Source organism: Dendropsophus ebraccatus, chromosome 9 (assembly GCF_027789765.1).
Source record: "Dendropsophus ebraccatus isolate aDenEbr1 chromosome 9, aDenEbr1.pat, whole genome shotgun sequence".
Classification (NCBI taxonomy): Eukaryota; Metazoa; Chordata; class Amphibia; order Anura; family Hylidae; genus Dendropsophus; species Dendropsophus ebraccatus.
In genome coordinates, this window is record NC_091462.1 from 21250275 (window position 1) to 21273204 (window position 22930).

General features: G+C 40.9%; 2 protein-coding genes across 3 annotated transcripts in view; both read left to right on the forward strand.

Moving 5' to 3' along the window:
- The window catches only part of LOC138800750 (protein mono-ADP-ribosyltransferase PARP15-like), a 45680-nt gene extending 43300 nt beyond the window's left edge, over nucleotides 1-2380 (forward strand). The window contains exon 16 of the transcript XR_011364514.1: nucleotides 1583-2380. The gene's annotated coding sequence lies outside the window, so the exon portion shown is untranslated. The remainder of the gene's footprint in view (nucleotides 1-1582) is intronic.
- LOC138800751 (protein mono-ADP-ribosyltransferase PARP15-like) lies at nucleotides 355-21983 on the forward strand. Of its 2 annotated transcripts, none has more exons than XM_069982691.1 (13): nucleotides 355-591; nucleotides 4701-4838; nucleotides 8419-8481; nucleotides 10160-10333; nucleotides 10933-11096; nucleotides 12544-12664; nucleotides 14124-14186; nucleotides 14369-14545; nucleotides 15729-15901; nucleotides 17287-17332; nucleotides 17424-17569; nucleotides 19045-19219; nucleotides 20711-21983. In XM_069982691.1, the coding sequence occupies exons 2-13, from the start codon at nucleotides 4715-4717 to the stop codon at nucleotides 21004-21006; spliced, it is 1722 nt and encodes a 573-aa protein (XP_069838792.1). In that variant the 5' UTR covers nucleotides 355-591; nucleotides 4701-4714; the 3' UTR covers nucleotides 21007-21983. The 2 variants fall into 2 exon arrangements, with proteins under 2 accessions (XP_069838792.1, XP_069838791.1); XM_069982690.1 differs by lacking the exon at nucleotides 355-591 and adding an exon at nucleotides 3285-3375.
- Nucleotides 21984-22930: the final 947 nt, after the last annotated feature.

Below are 22930 nucleotides of genomic sequence, written 5' to 3' on the forward strand. Positions count from 1 at the left end.
CAAGATGTCTGATTTCTTATCAATAGGATCTAAAGTGATGGTCTTTCACTTTCCTATAAGCTAATGGGAATGGAATTAAAAGACTAATAAAAAACAATAGAAAAAGAGGAGAAGGTGGTTTGCTCCCTCCCCCCCCCAAAAAAACAAAAAAACAAAAAAAAAAGAAACAGCATTGAAGCTGTTTCTAGAAAATATATCACCTCACTTCTTGTCATGATGAAAAACCCTTTAAAGGGGTTATCCAGTGCTACAAAAACATGGCCACTCCCCCCCCCCCTCTTGTCTCCAGGTCAGGTGCGGTTTGCAATTAAGCTTCAATGGAACTGAGTTCCAAACCCCACCCAATCTGAAGACAAGAGAGGGGAAAAAGTGGCCATGTTTTTGTAGCGCTGGATAACCCCCTTTAAAGGAATGTGAAACTGAACACTTTATCTGACAACAACGAGACACCAAATTATTAGAGGAAAGTGAAACTAGAAGCTCAGGATCATTTTCTTTCAGTTTTGTGAGTTCTCTGAGTCTCTGTATGTCGCTCACATTTCAAATTTAAAGAGAAGCACCCAGTGGTGATATTTTACTCAAATTCTTAAGGTAAGTTTAGAATTTGTGATAAGATATAATGTATATGTGATTCTGTGGATTTATTACTGCATGAACAACAACACCAAACTCTTCAACCACAATATAAAATCTACAACAGGGCCCCAGCTATATTAATACGGATGTCTTCTTATGTTGTAACTGTGACTTTTACACCCACTTTGAGAGCGATACAAAGAGTCATAATCATAATATGTGAACTGTGAACAACCCTGCCCAACTGTGAACTATGAACTGTGCCCAACACTGTATAATAACTATAGTAACTATAATATGTGCACTGTACAGTATATGTATACACAACACTGTATAATAGCTATAGTAACTATATGTGCACTGTACAGTATATGTATACACAACACTGTATAATAGCTATAGTAACTATATGTGCACTGTACAGTATATGTATACACAACACTGTATAATAGCTATAGTAACTATAATATGTGCACTGTACAGTATATGTATGCACAATGCTGTATAATAGCTATAGTAAGTATAATATGTGAACTATTCAGTAAATGTCTGCTCAACGCTGTATAATAGCTATAGTAGCTATATGTGAACTATACAGTATATGTATGCACAACGCTGTATAATAGCTATAGTAACTATAATATGTGAACTGTACTGTATATGTATGCACAACGCTGTATAATAGCTATAGTAACTATATGTGAACTATACAGTATATGCCTGCTCAACGCTGTATAATAGCTATAGTAACTATAAAATGTGAACTATACAGTATATGTATGCACAACGCTGTATAATAGCTATAGTAACTATAATATGTGAACTGTACAGTACATGTCTGCTCAACACTGTATAATAGCTATAGTAACTATAACATGTGAACTGTATATGTCTGCTCAAAACTGTCTACTGAATATTAAAGGGGTATTCCAATGAGGTGAAATATATGTTGAAGACTAACAATTTATTCAAATATGTCTTTACCTTTTCTGTCTCCTTCCCTCAGTTCTGAGCTGCTGCTTTCTGCCAAAAACATAGAAAACCGCATCTGAGCTGTTCAGTCCATCTCTGCTCTTACCCCCCTCCTTTCTGAGATGGCTGATGTATACAAGTCCCTGGCTGTGTTCCCACAGTGTAATAATAAAGGCAAACAATGCCTATTATTAAACTTTTAAGGACTGCATTGTGGCGTATTTTCATTTTTGTGTTTTCCTTCATGTCTTTCTAAGAGCCATAGCGCTTATATTTTTCAATCTACAGGACTGTTTGGGGGTTTATTTTTTGCACCACAATCTCTAGTTTTCATTGGTACCATATTTATGTAGATGGAAAGGCGGGGGGCGGACAAGGTGATTCTGTAGATTTATTACTGCATGAATAGTAACACGAAGCCAGACTTGATATATCTCCTCCTTTGTGCCTTCAGCAGAAAGCAGCAGCTCAGTACTAGGGGAAGGAGACTAAATAGATAATAACAAGTATGGAAGGAATTGTTAGTCTCCAGGAGGGGGGAAGATTCAATATATATTTTACCTTACCGGATAACCCCTTTAATCAGAGATTTTGTAAGACTGCCAAAGAGCAGAACCATTACAAATTGTTCTGAAAATAAACCAGACACAGAACATCATGTGGGTATGAAGTGCAGTTACACAATAATTTTTTGATTGTTCGATAAGTTGCAAATAAATGTATCTAAAAATGTGTCATCACACTCTTATACGTAAACCATGCCCATTTGCTGCCAGAAAACTAGTGATAAATTAAGTAATTTTTTAGTAATGACCCATTATGACCCTGTAATTATTGTCATAGAGTGACTAAATATTACCGCCATGCAAGAATGAAATAATGCTAGTAATAGCAGAACACAATGACCAAACATTCTCATTTTTATTAAAGCACAACACTGCAAGGTCAGAGCACGGATCCTATTCATATCTATCAGAAATGCAAACGACAACAGTGTGTGTGTAATCTAATACTATTACTGCTTTAACTTAAAGAGTCACTGTCGTATTTTTTTTTTTTTTTTTTTTTGCAGCAATCAATAGCCCAGGCGATTTTAAGAAACTTTTTAATTGGGTTTATTAGCCAAATATGCCATTATCTGCATGTAAAAAGCCTTTTCCCAGGTCCCCCCCCCTCCTTCCTCTTTTCCATCCACTGCAAAAAATCAGAAAATTGTGACTTGTTGCATGAGTCATACCCTGTCTGCTCTAGGGAGAGGGGAGGAGGAAGGAGGGAGTTAGCTGGCAGCAGAAAGCAGATAACAGAGGATTACAGGCACAGAGCTGGGTGACAGCTGTAATCAGAGCTCAGACAGGTCAGTGGTGACTGTCAGAGGAGATAGAGGGTGAGGGATATGTAGATTAACTGAATTCACGACAGTAAAGAGTATGTGTGACTTTAAAAAAGAAAGACTTTTTACATCTCATAAGATCATGTCAAAAGTTTTGATCAGTGTTCAAAATGGAATAAGATGAGAGAAGCGTTTCGACTAAGAACTTCTCTCCCCACTTTTCTTGTGGCTGCACAAAATGGATTCTATAGAAAGTCTATGGACTTTGTCTTGTGCGCAAGCTTCTTCCTCCTTATTCTAACAACCCCTTGACCCTGATTGTTAAAAACTGACCTGTTCTCTGCCATCTTAGTACTCTATACTGCAGTAGCTGAATTGCTATATGCTGGCAGGGCCATATGTGTCATGAGGCAAGATGAAGATCTCTAGAAGTGATCTGGAGCAGCTAGTGATGTCTGCCTCTGGCGGGGCACAGGAGCATGGGAGTGAATGGAGAGGTCAGCAGCTTGTTTTTTTTTTTTTTTTTTTACTTATAACTTCATTATGGAAGGTGATGGGGACACAGGAGGTTAGATTATCATAACTTGGGGGCACAAGAGTGGCCATTATTGCTACTTGGAGGCACAGAAGACAGAATTATTGCTGCTTGGGGCTCAGGAGGGGGCATTATTGCTACTTGGAGGCACAGGAGGCAGAATTATTGCTGCTTGGGGCTCAGGAGGGGGCATTATTGCTACTTGGAGGCACAGGAGGCAGAATTATTGCTGCTTGGGTCTCAGGAGGGGGCATTAATGCTACTTGGAGGCACAGGAGGCAGAATTATTGCTGCTTGGGGCTCAGGAGGGGGCATTATTGCTACTTGGAGGCACAGGAGGCAGAATTATTGCTGCTTGGGGCTCAGGAGGGGGCATTAATGCTACTTGGAGGCACAGGAGGCAGAATTATTGCTGCTTGGGGCTCAGGAAGGGGGATTATTGCTACTTGGGGCTCCGAAAGGATAATTATTGCTACTTGAGGCTTAGGATATTACACATTTATCCTAGTGAGCGAAGAACAAAATACTGGGTCTTAGAGAAGCTGTTTGGGCTTTTTTTAAGCAAAATATTTTCATCTTTCAAAGTAGTATATAACTTAAAAGCTATATAAATTTAGTGTCATTGCAAGTTATTGCCATCAAAAACAGTACTGACAAGGTAAAAACAGTACTGATAAAGTGGAGTGATAAAGTATATTGGTACCCACTACCCTCAAATACCACAATTGGGCCTGTGACACGATACCCCTTTAAATGTGACACCACCCCTAAAGTATAACTTTTGTTTTTATTATTGTTTAAAATAAATAAATGCAGTGCAAAGCTAAAGGGGTTACCCAGTCATAGAAAACATGTCTGCTTTCTTTAAAAAAAACAGCACCATTCTTGTCCTCAGGCCGGGTGTGGGTTTTGTAGCTCAGTTTTATTAAAGGGATTATAGCTGAATTGTAATACTACAAAAAAAAATCCCCTAAACAACTCCCTATGATACGAGGTAAATTTTTAAACAATAATAAGGATAAAAGTTATACTTTAGGGGTGGGGTTGCATTTATACCCCAGGCACTAGGGCCTGAGGGTGTGGTGTTGTATTAATAGAAAAGTATAAATCTGGAAATACCCATCACCAAGAGGTGATATTCTATAGTCATCCAGACAGGTGTGATGAGTATATTTGAATGTTACATTATACATCGTCTATATAAATGTTCCTGCTAATACTGTTTATATACTCTTTTAGATGTTTTTTAATAATTAATAATAATAATAATTTTAATAATTATATCAGTGAAAACTGCCACCATGAGCGATGAGCAAAGAATAGCAGTGTGTGAAACATCTGTGAAGCTGAAAAAGGGGGACATCGCTGCTGAAAGCAAAGACGCCATAATAAACCTGAATAATGCAAAACTGGACCGCTATACTGGTAAGGAGAAAAAAAAACAAAAAATAAATTGTACCTTACTGTGTCGATTGATTCATCAGGTATATCAGTAATATTAAAGCCAAAACAACTGTGAGTTGTGCCAGATTTTTTAAACTATACCCATATCACAGGGATATAAAGATGGTACTAGGGTAGGGTAGGGACTGTCTATAGAGCTTTCCCAGGTCAAAATGAGGAATTACACTATAAATATAGTAACAAAACCAAGCTTTACTTAGATAGGCCATCAGAACCAAACTTATCATGTAGATATGCTAGAAGATCTGAGCTTACAAAACAGACACAACAACAGAATCAAGCTTATTACACATGTATAATGGGGGCCAAGCTTACTACATATGTATAGTAACAGAACCAAGCTTTCTACATATGTATAGTAACAAAACCAAGCTTTCTACATATGTATAGTAACAAAACCAAGCTTGCTATATACATATATTGACAATCTGGGGGTTACTCACTCGCTGGGATCGCCATCTCCTGGCTCTGAGACAGTTGGCACATCACAAATTGCAGTCCAGTCAGTGCTGTATGCTTTATACTGAACACAGTCAGCTTTATTTATCTATTCAAGGAAAAACAAAAGATATAAGCAAGACTGCAAATAAAATAAAACCTAGGCCGTCTAGCCACTGACTAACACAACACAACTTCTCTAGCTGACTTTCTGAGCCTACTGCTCAACATCACCAGTTCTACCTACTGGTTTCACCAAGCCCTTTTGGCTGCAGCTCCCACAGGCTTAGCACTGCCTGTGTTCTTCCACCCTAGGAGTCTTCACCTGGGAAGCTCTAGAGTCTCTAATAGAGCTCCACCAGGTGGTTTCAGAGCCTCATTAGCTCTAAGGCTAGAGTGGAGTATCTGGACCAGTAGCTCCACCTGAACTCCAATTCCCACTCCAGAGGCACAGTACTGCCTCTTACAGCCCCACCATGCAAGCTTACTACATATGTATAGTAACAGAACCAAGCTTACTACATGAGTATAGTAAGAGAACCAAGCTTACTAAATATGTAAAGTAATAGAACCAAGTCTACTACATATGTATAATAACAGGATCAAGTGCACTACATATGTATAATAACAGGGACAAGCTAACTGCATATGTATAGTAACAGAACCAAGCTTACTACATATGTATAATAACAAGGCCAAGCTTACTACATATGTATAGTAACTTTAAATAATAACTTATAATAAACTTTTGAAACTATACCCATGCCACAGGGATGGTACTGTTGAAGGTAGGGGGGCATTCTCTATAGATTGTCCCCAAATAAAACCTAGGAATTACAATATAGATATAGTAACAAAACCAAGCTTGACTACTTTGATAGGCCACCAGAACAAAGCTTACCAGGTAAATATGCTACCAGATCTGAGCCTACAACACAGACAAAGTAATAGAACCAATCTTACTACATATGTATAGTAACAGAACCAAGCTTACTACATATGTATAATAACAGGGCCAAGCATACTACTTTAAATGAAAGATTTGTACCTGTTGATATGTCCCTACAGCCCACAGGGTGCTGAGGATGATGATAAGTTTCTTAACTTGACCCTTGGCACCATTTTAGGGAATGTTGGTTGTAGTTTATTAGATATGTAAATGAGGCAGATTGGTGCACTGGGGGCGGGCCTGCCTTCCTCATTGCACTGATCTGCTCCCCAGCCGGCCTGCTCCTTCTAATAAATATTCATTGACCTGCTAATAGTTTCCCTTTAATATGCTTCTGGAACCAAATTTACCATGTAGATACCAGATCTGGACATACAACACAGACACAGTGCTAGAAGCAAGTTTACTACATTGATATGCTACCAGAGCCAAGCTTATTACATAGGTACAGTAACAGAATCAACCTTTATACAGAGATATGATACAAAAACCACGGTAACTACATAGATATGTTAGCAGAACCATGCTTAACCCCTTAACGACAAAGGGCGTATAGGTACGCCCTATTGCCGGTAAGGGCGTTCAGAGCGGGGCCGCGCGGCGACCCCGCTCTGAACCGCGGCAGTCCCGGGTGTAACATGGCACATGTGGCACAGTAAATAAATTATAAATAAGGAAAAAAGAAAGTATGGCCACCTATCTATTGGTTTTACCTGGAAAAATTGGAGGGGGGGGGCAGCAGCAATTTCTGGGTATTAAAGGAGAAGTCCGGCCAAACTTTTTATTTAGGTATTGTATTGCCCCCCAAAAGTTATACAAATCAGCAATATACAGTGGTGCCTTGGATTACGAGCATAATTTGTTCCGGCACCGTGCTTGTAATCCAAATCCACTCTTATACCAAAGCAAATTTTCCCATAAGAAATCATTGAAATGTAGACAATTGGTTCCACACCCCACAAATCATTTTATAAACATTATAGCAGCAGTGTGTATAGCTGAGTGTGAGTGCAAGCACATTATAGCAGCAGTGTGTATAGCTGAGTGTGAGTGCAAGCACATTATAGCAGGAATGGACAGGATGGGAAACACAAGGACTGAAAGAGACTGCAGGGAGCATGAAGGAATGAGCAGGGCAGATGTGGACACAGTATAGCAGCACTCTCTGTCTGGGGAGAGAGGGGTTAAAGCTATAAAGAGATTACCCCCACAGTCCTTTCCCCTGATGTAAGCCCCAGCCTGAAGTGGATCTGCTATAAATTGGAAGGTGAGAGAGACTTCCTGGGTCAGAGTACTGTGCTGCAGGCCATGCCCCTGCCCCACTCACGCTCCCACCCAATACCAGGAGCTCTTAAACCAAAGCAATGCTCTTAAACCAAGTCACAATTTTGAAAAACTGTGAGCTCTTCTTGCAAAACGCTCTTAAACCAAGTTACTCTTAAACCAAGGTACCACTGTACACTTATTATAGGAAATGCACATAAAGTGCTTTTTCCCCCTGCACTTACTACTGCATCAAGGCTTCACTTTCTGTATAAAATGGTGATGTCACGACCCGACTCCCAGAGCTGTGCGGGCTGTGGCTGCTGGAGAGGATGATGGCAGGGGGATGCTCAGTGTCCCTCCAGTGCCCTGTGTCCCTCAGTGTCCCCCTGCCATCATCCTCTCCAGCAGCCATAGCCCGCACAGCTCTGGGAGTCGGGTCGTGACATCACCATGTTATCCAGGAAGTGACATCACCATGTTATCCAGGAAGTGACATCACCATGTTATCCAGAAAGTGAAGCCTTGATGCAGTAGTAAGTGCAGGGGGAAAAAGCACTTTATGTGCATTTCCTATAATAAGTGTATATTGCTGATTTGTATAACTTTTGGGGGGCAATACAATACCTAAATAAAAAGTTTGGCCGGACTTCTCCTTTAAAATGAAACAACACCCATATCCTAACAATTGGATTAAATTAGTCATTAAATGATACTGACAACTTTTCATTCCGTTGTGGTGAACACCTTTGCTAAATTGACATGAGGAAGTGCAGCCATATTGGATGTTACCTTAAAATTTGCTTAAAACTGACAACAAACATATTTTTGTCTCCATGTGCTTACTACATCAATAGCAATTAGATAATGTAGATACGTTTTATCTTTCAGGCGTATCTAAAGCCATCCTGGATGCCGCAGGCTCTGAAGTACAGGAAGAATGTAAAGTCCTAGGTATGTCATTATGCCGGCTTACCTTGTATATTGGTATATTCTGGTGATGTGTATAGAATCTAAGATTTCTGGGGAGACCGGTTCCCTGTGCAATGAATTAACACTTTCACTTCAGTTCTGACATCAATGCCAGAAAATGCAGAATTGCATTAAAGGAGAAGTTCTGCGATTTATAAAAGGCTATGTTCCCACACTGTTGAAATTTAGTAGATGGCTGTAATTTTATTTTTTTAATTGAAAAATACCAAAATACTGAGCAAAAATTCTGTGTGGGAACATAGCCTAAAGGGAGAGCATGAGCCTGTGGATATAGTCCTGCTAATATGCTGGTAGAGTCCCCTGGTATATAAAGCCTATGAAAACCTCAGTGTTCAGCTTTTATTGCTGCAGGAAGTTAGAGGAAGCCGCATGTTTCCTATCTGGCAGCTGCTAAAGGGAAGATGTACTACATATGAAATCAATAAGAAATCATTAAAGGGGGAGTTATGTTTTAGGCTGGGTTTACTCTGCATTTTTGCAACCCTTTTATTTTTTTCCATCTGTTTTATGCAAAAAAACAGCCTCACTCACGCTCCGACAGCGGGAAATCTTACTTGTTTATAGGGTTAAAAGAATTTTAAATTAAAAGTTTGTCTTACAGTTACTTGTAATCACAGAACGGCCGGTGTCAGAGAAGATCTTCCCAGCTGGTGCGGCAGTTCCGGCCCGATGATGTTCATTTATGTTGAATTGGGATGCTGACACACCCGTTGCACGCAATGGAGCGTGTGGCGGGACCCGTCCCACTGGCATACTTTACAGCAAGTCCTTTGGACATAGACATCAACGGAAAGGACTCGTCCCACTGACTGTCCCATGTTTGCATAGGTGACGGTCATAGCAGTAGTAGTGGTGGTTTGTGTGCATCTTTCATCCTTGATGCCACTTGGATGACGTGCGGGGGGGGGGTCCTGATCCTAGTGAAGGATGGGAGAGGGGGCTCAATAGCAGAGAAGCCCCACCTCTGTCACACTGTTGTCCCGGTAACGCCTGCATCCCAATTCACCACTGCACACAATGGAAAGTGCGGCCAGAGCAGCACTCTCCATTGTATGAACTGTCAGGGTTGTGCAGCCACTATTCAATGAATGGCAGTTTTCGTTGGGGCCGCTTGCAATCCTGGGCGGAGAGTATATTAGATGTATACACTCCGGCTGGGATTCCATTGTCTGCAGCACAATGTAAATTATCAATTGATTACAGCCGTTGTTGCAAATTGCAACAACGGCCATGATTGATCATTTGCGTTGTAAACTTAGCCTAAGGGTGCGTTCACACCTACAGAATCTGCAGCAGATCTGCAGCAGATTTGATGCTGTGTTCAGTTATTTAAATGAAATCTGCTGCAGAAAATCAGCTGCAGATCCTGTAGGTGTGAACGCACCATAAAGGGGTATTCCCATCTGGAGAATTTATTTATTCCCTAGCCACAGTATCTACAGGATAGGGTATAACTAAGGGATCATGAAGGGTCAAACGGATGGGGCCACTCACAATCTCCAGCACCCTACCCTACTGAATAGAGCTGCTCCATTCATTAGATGAGTTTTTATTTTCCCACAATGCCCTTGCCTAAATAGTCAGCCCTCACGCCACAGTGGAAGTGTGAATAGTCATAACATATCTATGTGTCTTTCAGCTACACTCCACAATGACGGCTGTGTCGTAACCTCACCGGGAAACCTCAAGTGCCGCAAAATAATTCATCTGATTGACGTTCGACCAGACAACATTGTTGCCTCCGTGATGAAAGCTCTTAAAGCCTCTGATAAAAATAACATGGCGACTGTCAGTCTCCCAGCAATGGGAACAGGTAAATAATGTGCGTCCATGCAGAAAACCCCTTTTTTTTTGGTCAAAGTATAAGGAATACATCTGTGTACAAAGCTTAATGTTGGGCTACATGGATTGCACAACCAAGAACCACGTAGCCTGAGCTTTATTGCTTTATTTCATTTTTTTATCAAAGCAACAAAAAAGAAATGAGAGAAAGATATCTAACGTTATTTTAATTTAAAAAAAAAAAAATTAAATAGATGAAAAAAAGATGGTAAAAATGGATGCTATTGTATGTCATACTGCAGAATCTGTACATTAAAATTAAACATACTGAAAAGAAAACAGTGAAACGAGAAAGCCCAGATACTCAATCTGTGTAGACAGGAAAGGGATTCCCCTTCTTCCTGGAATCCTTTTTTCCCTTCCTGTAAGTGGAGATAAAAAGAAATGAAATAGTGTAGAAGTACCAACATAGCCACTAGATGGCACCTAACATCTAAGGACAGCTCCTTAGTTTTTTGTGCATATTATGTAAATATTTTACTGTAGCATTTAAAGACCCTCCCCCTGCATTGTATTGTATATAAAGATACGTAATCTTTCTTAATATAATAATTATTATGTACCTTTAAGGTTTAGGGAAATTAAAACCTGAGAATTCCATAAGATTGATCATTAAAGGCATAGAAGACTACCTAACCGATCCTTCCGTGATGACCGTCATTTCTGAAATCATCATCGTGGCCTTTGAGCAAAATGTCTATGAAAAATATCAATGCTTTTTCCAGAATTACAAGGTAGGTGAGTGGTTAGCGCTGAGTGGCCACCGGTCATCATCAGCTTCTGGCATGGTTATAAATCGGCATTTACCTCTCACTTCACATTATATACAGTAGCTTCTCGTTTAATATGTTTTCTCCCGTAACAAAAATGTCATCTCTTCAGTGAGCAAAATAAAATTAAAACAAAAAAAAAGCCGTTGTATGACCAGTTAAATTTTCCCCTAAATGATCAAATTCAGGCTGCATCCCTCTACCACTAGAGGGAGCTTAGGAGCTCTCTGCATACTGTCCATATAGTAAGTTCATTAACCTGTTCCTGCATATGGGCATAACTGTATGTCCATTTTTAATTACCACATGGAAGGACATGGGTACAAAAGGGGTTCCCGTCCACAGCGGGTCCAGGCTGTCAATCATAGCCAGACAACTGCTGCACCTGTCAAGACTGGAACACAAAGCTCAAAGGCTCCTTCTAGTGGTGGCTGCAGGTAGAATGTTTTATTTTCATTTTATATCTATTAAGTGTCCTGAATAAATCTGTATATTTGTACATTGGAACATTGCATTGATACAGCTTAAAGTGTAACTCACTTTTTTAATTTTTTTTTGCAGAAATCAGTAGTATAAGCGGTTTTAAGAAACTCTATAATAGGTTTTATTAAGCAAAGAAGCCTCTTTCTGTACTCAAAAAGCAATTTCCCAGCCTCCCCCCCCCCCTCACTTCTAATCTGTGCATTATCAGGCAAATCTGTCTTCATGTGAACACTGGTTCTGCTGTGTCCATTATATCCTATGGAGGGGGCAGGGGCCAAGGGAGATGAGTGAGCAGGGAGAAGAGACATGAAGGTCAGCTGTTTGTAGACTGTCTGGGCACCTAAAAAGCTGGATTCAGAGGTCAGAAAGGTCAGTGCTTATCTAGGAACTTGCTGAGAGAAGATTGCAGGGTGTTGTGCTGTGCAGGACTGCTCTGTGCTCACTGCCTCCTCTCAACCCCTCCCCTCTCCATAGAGCATAATGGACACAGAAATCCTGCTTCTTCTGAAGTGAGGGGGGAGCTAGGAAAACATCTTTTTGAGTACATAAGGAAACACCTTTTACAGAGTTTCTTAAAAACAAGAGATATTTATTGTTTTCAGAAAAATGACCCTGAAATGACAGTTACGCTTTAAGGCTATGTTCACACACAGTATTTTTGGTCAGTATTTTGGTCAGTATTTTGCAACCAAAACCAGGAGTGGATTGAAAACACAGAAAGGCTATGCTGCTCACACACTGTTGAAATTGAGTAAATGGCCGTCATTTATTGGCAAATAATTGCTGTAATTTTAAAACGATGGCCGTTGTTCTTAAATAAAGGTTATTATTTGTCTAATAATATCACTCACTATATACTGTATAAAGTTAGCAAACCAGTCACTCTGTTGGTATTTGCATATAACCATACTTTGTGCTCTCAATTTAGACAAATTATCCTCACTTCTCGGCTTTTGGAAAAATGATAGAATTAGTCAAAGGCGACATCACTCACCAGGCGGCGGACTGTATTGTCAACTTAACAAATTCATCATTGAATCAATCATGTGGTGAGTATTAGTAACTCTCGGCCCTGCTGTCATCACTGACCCCCGTTCTGTTCCTGCTGTACACTCTAGCTGGAGATTTGGTCAAATCCATCCTGTCTAAAAAATGTGGTAGAAGGGAAAAATAATTGGCTGAATTCCTGGCTAGAATGTTCAAAGAAACAGGAAGTCAAGATGACAAGTAGGAGGAAGACAAGATGTAAATCAGGCAGAAATTTTTGCTAATAAATACAATAGAGCAGTGTGAATCAAAAGCCATAAAAAGAATGAAAGACCGCAGAAAGGTAGTAAAATAACTTTACTAATATACTGATGTTCACGTTTATTATGTTCATGTTCATGTTTATTACACGCATGAAAATAATTGCATAGTCGCACAACCCCTTTAATACAATATCTGATGGAGCATCTGACAATTTTTTTTCTCTGTTTCCTTACAGGGTGCCAGTCCTTTTGCAGGTCTATCTGTGTGCAGTCGCTCCTGTTGCCGTTACATTGGGTTACCATGGCTACTGACCAAGCGAAATGTGTTCCATGCACAAACCTAAAATTCTGATTCAATAGGCTTTTTGTACAAAACTCACCTAGCTTGACCGGCAGCAATAGTAACCCAATCTTGTGGTGACAGGAGCGACTGCACACAGATTTGGATAGACCTCCGAAATGACTGGCATGCTTTAAAGTTCAATTCAGAAATATTATCTCTGTGTGACTCTTTAAAGGGGTATTCCACTCAAACATAACTTTTCATATGTTGCTGCCCATGGTGAGACTAACAATTCCTTTCATACTTGTTATTATATATTCATTCTTCTTCCCCCAGTTCTGAGCTGCTGCTTTCTGCTGAAGACAAAAATCTGTGTGTGAGCCTTTCCCTTTGTCTCCCCCTCCCTTCTGAGACGGCTGATGTAAACAAGTCCCTATCTGCAACTCTGTAATGCAGGGAGGATTAATCACAGTGACCTAAGATTAACTCTCCCAGCATAACAAAGAAGCTACAAAGTTGCAGATAAAGCCTGCCATAGACTCAGCTGTCTCAGAAGGGAGGGGGTGGAGGGGGAGACAGAGAGAAAAACTCACACACAGATTTGTGTTTTGAGTAGAAAGCAGCAGCTCAAAACTGGGGGAAGGAGACAGAATAGATAATAGCAAGTATGGACTGAATTGTTAGTCTCACCATGGGCAGCAACATATTAAAAAAGTTAAGTTTGAGCAGAATACCCCTTTAAAAAATCATTGGCAAACAGAAAAACTATGGAGCCTCATACATTTCTATAGGTAATACTCTGATGTGTATTAGTGAAATGAAGTACTTTGCACCATGTTTAGGGGCCATTCACCATAACATTTGATATTGATGGCCTATCCCGATACCTAGCCTGAGGTATTCCATAAGAAACAATACCATATAGACTGTATAGTGTCCTTACAGTATTACTATATGTCACTTCTGTCTTTCCAGGTGTTTCTGGGGCAATCCTGAAGGCTGCGGGGGACACTGTTAAGGAGGAATGCAAAAAAATTGGTATCTTCTGTTTTCTTGACTTTTAATCTCAATGAGATGTATAAAGTTAACTGGAAAGACCGTGCTATATTCATATTCCTTATAATAATATATGGTGACTATATGTAAGCTGTGGATAACAGTATGGGACTTACTATAAGAGCAGGATAGCTCACATCCACCTGCCTGTCAATCTATTTTAGGTCTTTTACCATCAGATGGAGTCGGAATTACAAGCGGTGGAAATCTTCCAAGCAAACATATCATGCATATTATTGGACCAACCCGTGTTCCGGCTTATGAACCTTCCATCGACAGAATTCTGCTTGAATGCCATAAGAATGGGTTCATGAGTGTGGCACTGCCGGCCATTGGGACAGGTAGGGTTTTGCTTCTCGGATCTCCCATCAAATGTCTCTTCATTGTTTGAGCATCCAAGTTTTTCATCTTTTCTTTTTGCCAACCTGCTTAAACTTCACTTCTGCATGTACAGGTCTGAATACTTAGACCATGGGTCTCCAAACTGCGGCCCTCCAGCTGTTGCAAAACCACAATTCCCATCATGGCCGGACAGCTAAAGCTTTGGATTTGGCTGTCCAGGCATGATGGGAAATGTAGTATTGCAACAGCTGGAGGGCCGCAGTTTGGAGACCCATGACTTAGACCCAGACCGAAACATCGAAACATTTCACATGTCTCTATGACATGCAGGGCCGGACTGGTCATTTGTCATTTCTGGCAAATGCCAGATGGGCCGGTCCCCTATAAAGGGCAATCTTTTCTGTTTTATGGTGATGTGCTATTTCCCTACACATCACCAGGGGCAGGCTGGCCCAGGGGTGGGGTGACATTTGCCCCTTTGCAGAGCTTGGAGGAAGTAGTGATAGCAGTGAACTGGGGCCCAGTAGCCAGGTGAGTATATGTATGCTTACAAGGGTATGAATTATTTAGAGGGAAATGTCTACATGATGGTGGGTTATTCAGCAGAGGGGGTTACCTACAAGGGGGAATACCTATGGGGAGAGGGATTACCTACAGGGGGAATCTTTTTTATTTATGGGGAGGTGATATTTAAAGTGGGCTTGAGGGGTGGTTTATGTGCCTGGGCTGCTTTTTATTCCCAATACGGCCCTGATGATGCGTCAAAACATTTTTATTTTTTTTTATGACAGGTTCACTTTAAACCCTGACGTAAAGAGTATTTCCATCTCAGTTTGTTGTCCTCTATACACAGAATAGGGGACAACAAGCTCATTGGTAGGGGATCAACGGCTAGGATCCCAAGTACAGGACACAATCGTTCCCGGAACAAAAAGAGCTTTTACCACACCAGCACCACTCCATTGATTCTTGAAAATGTTTAGGGGCCTCATAGAGGGTTAAAAGAAAGATGCGGTAAGCGCTCCATTTATTCTGGGCTTAATTGTGTCCTGTTCTTGGGATTATTTGTGGTTCCGATGGTTTGACCCTCATCAATCAGTGCTACGCATAGGGGGGTAACAAGATGGGAATACTCTTTTAAAGCATGACTACTAGGTTACAAACTCTCATCTCGTCTCGCAGGCATGGCCAAAGTAGATGTAGCAGAATCTATCAAGGCGATTCTGAACAGTATTCTGAACTACCTGTCCGATACCTTAATCCCATCACTCGAAACAATCTTCATCATTGTCATTCAGGACGATATTTACCAGAAGTATCTGGAGGTTTTCAAAGCAAAAAGCACAGAGTTACAGGTAAGACATTGAATGATCTGGGTTAGAAAAAGTATAGGGCTGCTCCAAGCAGACAAGTGGGCAGGGCTTTTGTCCACTTTCTATATGTCTATATGAATACCTAGAGGTCATGACTAGAGATGAGCGAACTTACAGCCTTCTCTACTCTTAAAGGTATACTCCAGTGAAAATCTTTTTCTTTCAAATTAACTGGTGTCAGAAAGTTATATATATTTGTAATTTAGTTCTATTTAAAAATCTCAAGTCTTCCCATACTTATCAGCTGCTGTATGTCATGCAGGAAATGTTTTATTTGCAGTCTAACACGGTGCTCTCTGCTGACATCTTTGGCCGAGACAGGAACTGTTTAGAGCAGGAGAGGTTTTCTATGGGGATTTATAGAAAACCAAGACAGAGTTCCTCTCTTGGCCAGAGATGTCAGCAGAGAGCAGTGTGTCAGACTGAAAATAAAACATTTCCTGCAGGACATACAGCAGCTAATAAGTATGGGAAGACTTGAGATTTTCAAATAGAAGTAAATTACAAATCTATATAACTTTCTCAAACCAGTTGATTTGAAAGAAAAGATTTTCGCTGGACAAACCCTTTAACTACATTTAAAGTTCTCTGGGTGCCTGGACAAGATGGATTTAACTCCTGTACTTTTCCATTCTGCAAACTAAACCAAAGTTTGCTTTTATCTAGTTATAACATAATCCTTTTTTCCCTATTACACGGGACGATTATCTCGTGCGGAAAATCGTTTGCTCGTTCGAATTTAAACGATAATCATTTGTGTGGCGTTGATCGTTCATTTAGATCTGACCCTAAAATCATTGTTAATCATTCGATAACTGTTCGCTGTAATTCCGCATTCGTTCACTAATCGTTCAGTGTAATTCCTAATCATTCGTGCTGGGATCAGATGGAGTAAACGAACGTAGTAACGATCATTGTAACCATCATAACTAACCACTATCGTTCTGTGTAATAGGGTGAACGATTTCAGGTTACTGACAAATAGAGATGAGCGAACCTCGAGCATGCTCGAGTCGATCCGAACCCGAACGTTCGGCATTTGATTAGCGGTGGCTGCTGAACTTGGATAAAGCCCTAAGGTTGTCTGGAAAACATGGATACAGCCAATGACTATATCCATGTTTTCCACATAGCCTTAGGGCTTTATCCAACTTCAACAGCCACCGCTAATCAAATGCCGAAAGTTCAGGTTCGGATGGACTCCAGCTGCTCCAGGTTCGCTCATCTCTACTCATGACCTCTGGCTGTGCAGCGAGCAGTCCCATACATTTGCATTTCCCTGCACAGAAAGTGTCCAGGTGCAGGACAGGGTACAAAGAGACACACTAGTAGTGATGTCACGTTTTTTTTTAAATAATCTTGTTTAGGCGCTCCAAAGAGAGGAAAGGATCGTGTCAGCAACACATTGTGGAGGTAAGGAAAGAAGAACCACCGAGCCACATAAATAATTGTAATTTTAGATGATGGCAAAAGATCTAATACGGGTTCATTCTTTTTGCTGCAGCAACATTTTCCTATCCGGTGACATGGACCGATATCAGTACAAGGGAATATCTGGAAATCATACTGGAGACAACTTCCCAAAAATACAAAGATGTGAAAGAGAGATTCTTTAAAACGACATCAGCGCGTACCTATGAAATTATAGAGGTTATTATCCTTGTAAACAGTAACGATCTAAGGTGCAGCTCACCTGTATCTGATTTGGCTGAGGTTAACTGGGATACACCATCCAATGCACACAGTGACTACAATTTCTAAACAATACCAGTCCTCAAAGGAAAATTTGACAATATTTGTCAATTTATTGTAATAAAATTTAATTACATTTTATTACAATAAATTGACATATATGATCAGATTTTGCTTTGAGGACTGGTATGTTTAGAAGTTATTATCCTTGTCCATTATCCTTGCATCTGGATAGAGTGAACTATTCAATGTACAGTAGATTGAGGTAAATTGAAGGTGGTAGTGATATGTGCTTTGGCAAAGGAATTCCCAGCCTGCATCCCTATAGCATTCTCCAACAGATGATCCACCTTATACTAAAGTCGGTTGAACCCGCCACTGCCAGTGGTTTCAGCCTACAGTATAAGGTTATGGAGCCTCCCAAATCTTCACCAACATATAAAAGAAGAGTTAAGCATGGTAAGCATGTTATTTTCCTCTTCCCAACCCTTTTTTTCTAGAATCAATAAACTGCTGCCAGAGCTGCCCTCCAAGGCCAGGACAAAAGAGATAACTGTACACTGAACGATCATTCATCCAACAGTTATTGAAGGTGTATGACCACCATTTTAAGTGTCGGAACTACCCCTGTAAAGCGGTAGCAGGGGGCCCAATGGCTCGATCATGTCGTAGACCAGACCGAGGCCCCATGAGCTCACATCCCTTATAGCACCTGGTGGCTGCTCCCAAATGTCTGGACCCGGAACCTCACCTTCACTGCGAGGGCTCCTGATGAGCGCAAGCAGCTACATGTGGGGCTGGCAGGTTGTACCAGCAGAGTGCCAATAATATAGATCAAGCCTATGTATATGCATTGCACTGATCTATTCAATCAATCGATTGATTTTCACATACAGGATAAAATGGAATTATTTGCTGATTTCCTTTTAGCCGGCAGTGTTATCTTTGGCTGGTCTCCCCGAGATCATAGTTCTGTTTCTCTTATGGCTCTACTAGGCATTGCTCCCACCTAGCCTAAATCCTGCTCCACACTGATGAGGGGCAACACCACGAAACAGCTGTATGTGGATGGATACCTGGCCTTGGTTTTTCCCTTGTCATTACATTGACTTATAGGGCCACTTAATATGGTGGTTTTTGTGGTTTCCTTACAGAAGCCGCCCCTTGGCTTGGCCCTTCCCGGAGGGATATCTGGATACTCCTGTGTTTTGAGACTCTTAAATGAGGCTCTACTGGTTCTTTTTTGCATATTCATGTATCCCAGGGAGCAATGCACCTAGGATTTCACTACATTGAGCGCTTTAGCCAGCATCCAACAGTGTTATCTTTGGCTGGTCTCCCTGAGATCAGTGATCTGTTCCCTGTATATTCCCTTTAAGTGTAAAACAGTGTTTGATGAAAGATACGGAACTAATGATTCTTTCATCCTTTAGATCATACGTATTCAGCATGTTCAAATGTGGCAGAGTTTCACGATTAACAAAAACAACGTGAACAGAAAAAACCCCGGCCAGAAAAATATAAGGCACCTGTACCACGGCACCCATACTGAGGCCATTAGCAACATTAACCATGATGGATTCAACCGAGTTCACTGTGGTAAAAATGGTAAGTTACCAAACACTTGGTCTATAGCAAACACAACCCTAGAAAGCACCATCGAATTAATAAGAAATAGAAATATAAGCAATTCAGCCTCACTGTCGATAACTCACTGTCGTAGCATACTACATCCCATTTGTCTCTAAATTTTTGCCAAACTACTAAATGTTATGTAGGTCCTGGGTTTTATTGTAATTATATATTTTTAAAAGAAATTGTGTATATTCACCCAACTTTTCACCATCAAACCTGTTCTGTTGGTGCCTGATATTCATGGCTTCCTTGTGACATGCTGAAAATGCCCACTCAGCCAACCACTGATTGCTCAGGTGACGCGCCATAGCCAACGACTAACTAAGCTTTTCTGCATGACAGCACGTCACCAGGATAGGGGTTAGCAGCAGGGATCTGGGCAGCAGCAGGGAAAGGGTAGATGACTATGAATGATTTTTTAATTACAATATCCAGAATGCATTGTTTTCCCTCAGCTCTCCATTACGGTTCTTCCACCCTGCCTATTCTCCTCCCCCAGCACTTCTGTCAGTTCGATGCCCAAAGCTGCTGCAGAACATTGCTTTATAGAGCAGACTCTCTCTCCACACTGCAAGTCTATATTATATATATATACACACAGTGGTACCTTGGTTTAAGAGTAACTTGGTTTAAGAGTGTTTTGGTTTAAGAGCTCACAGTTTTTCAAAATTGTGACTTGGTTTAAGAGCATTGCTTTGGTTTAAGAGCTCCCTGTACTGGGTGAGAGCGTGAGTAGAGGAGGGGTATGGTCTGCATAGCGGGGTCTACAGTCCTGTTCTTTGACCCAGGAAGTCTCCCTCACCTTCTAAATCATAGCAGAAACAGTTCAGGCTGGGACTTGCATCAGGGGACAGGGCTGTGGAAGTAATCTCTCCATCGCTGTAACCCCTTTCTCCCCGGACAGAAAGTGCTGCATGTACAGTATGTGCCCACATCTGCCCTGCTCATTCCTTCCTGCTCCCTGCAGTCTCTGTCAGCCCTTGTGTTTCCCATCCTCTCCATTACTGTACAGTAACTTATAATATCACATATTCTGCTGTTTCTGAATGTTTGTTTCATCTGTCCTACATGTTATTCAGAATAATAAATATTTATTTTTGGGGTGTGGAACTAATTGTCTGCATTTCTCTGATTTCTTATGGGAAAATTTGCTTTGGTATAAGAGTGGATTTGGATTACAAGCACGGTCCCAGAACGAATTATGCTCGTAATCCAAGGCACCACTGTATATATATATATATATATATATATATATATATATATATATCAGTGAGATGGTAATGAAGGTTATAGAGGCTAGTCAAAGGTGATGACATCACATCACCCATGGGGTGGAGCTTATGTTCATACATATGGTAATAGTAAGGTGCATCTAACATACATGTGGCCATGTTTACAGTATTATCGTATCTCTATTGACCACATTGTAGAATATTACTAACATCATTGCATTCATGCCAACAGCTACAGCCTATGGAAACGGGACGTACTTCGCTGTCAAGTCCTCATACTCTTGTAGCGACACATATTCCCGTCCTGATTCTAATGGGAAAAAATACATCTACCAAGCTGCAGTGATCACCGGACGATATTGTGAGGGAAAATCCCAATACAAGGAGGCTCCTCATATCGATGGTGACCCCAGTAAAGGCCGCTATGACTCTGTTGTGGACAAGGTTGACGCACCCAAAATGTTTGTCGTTTTTCATGACGATGTTGCCTACCCCGAATATCTGATCACCTTGAAGAAAAAGTCGTAATAAGATGTTGTGAATACTGTAGTAAGGGGCCACCCAGCTTCTCTGATGCCACTAATGGCTATGTTAGGAACTGCAGGGTTTCACGCACATTCCATTTGGTGATCTAGTTTGGCACAGAACATATAGCACTTACATGGACTATTAATACGACGGTGTGAATTAAGACCAAAGATCACAAAAAGCATTATTCCCTATAGGACGGGATTCCTGCCAAGCTGACAATAAGACAATAAAAAGTTTACAAGACAAATACACAGAAAATTTTGCAGTGACTGCCATTCATTTACTAACACTACTGCCATGTGAGTAGAAATGTTCCGTTGACCATGAAGACAACCTCTATGTAGAGACCCTATAAAGTCTGCTTAGATACCTTCCCCTTATCAGAAAAAGCAGCAGACCTGGCTCATCTGTGTCTTACATGGTTAGTTATTCTTTTAAATGGACAGCATGTAATACTACATTCCCCCTCTAGTGGCCACTGTAGAGGAAATGTATGACTACTAGCAAAAATGCACCGTTACGGGAGTTTTAGAAGCCAGCATCCTGGCCATCTGGGCCGCCCTCATAAATAATGGGGCTTTCTTAATAAAGGAAGACCATTTAAAGAGGAGGTTTACACTTTTTTAGCTTTATATATCTCCATTTTATATGCAATTATTTTAGTTTAATAACTTTTATGTGTTACCTCTACAAATCACAGTGACTGCTCCTAACAGCTAGCAATAAATGCAATGTTAATGTAACTGCCTGTAATACATGGAACTTATAAAAAGAATACAATAAACAGTTTTATAACCAATGACTGTGCATGGTATTCTGTATACATTGTGATTATTATTATTATTTATTTATTCATAAATGCCCTTGATTCTAGAGCGCTATACAGGTGACAGGGGTAACAAACAAGAACGATACAAGATCAAAACACATTACATGAAGGCAAATGGCAGACTGGTTCATGCGGAAGAGGACCCTGCCCGCGAGGGCTTACAATCTATCTTATAAAGATGAAGAATTTAAAGGGCTATTCATGGATCCTAATTTTTTTTATATATTTAAAAGGTCCTGAGGGTGCAGTAAAATAAATTATACTCTCCCACTATGACATTGTGCAGGCTCAATTCCAGCAAATTCCTGTCCCCCATTCATGACAGCTTGTTACTGTTTTAGAGTTGAGTCATCACAGCAGAACCCGCCAATCAGTGTTGCGTCCAGCTGGGCAGGGCAGGTCCTCCAGGAGTTGTGATCCGTGGTGGTCCAGCGGCTGAGACCTCCATTGATCACTAGAACAAGTAACAGATGCGCTCAGCACTATGTCCCCTTGTCTTTTCTCAGGTTTGGGCAGCACGGACACCTTGACAGTCTCACAGAGATACACAGAGATTGTCATAATGTCTGATTTGTGATCTCTTGGATTTCCAAGGAAAGTAGAGTAGAAACTAATAATAGCTCTCTCAGCTGAGGTGTCCTGTCACTCAGTGTCAATGCAGACCTGCATCAAGGCCAAAATTATCTCTGAGGAGGGCGACCGCTGATCGCTGAAACATGTTAGATGTTTGGCCTGCATGAACTACGGCAACTACTACAGTGACGTCACTGCTACTCCGTGGAAAACCTTTGGATTACTCCGAGAGTTGGTAGTGCAGTGTCCCAGAACATGCTGTCAGTTTCTCACTTTAAGTTTACTTTTATTGCTATAGCCATGCCTGTCCTGGAACTATATGCACTGCAACTGTTTACTGTGTAATCCCTATTATTCTCAGGTTCATGTATATCTTGTGTGCATAACTATGTGCAGTGGTATGCAAAGGCTGGTGATCACGTGACCGTGCCCCGTAACCATGGTTCCTCCAATGGCCGTCTAGCTTTGGCCAGGGTTACCATGTGACTTCCTCTTGCGAGTCAGTCTATTCCCTGCCAC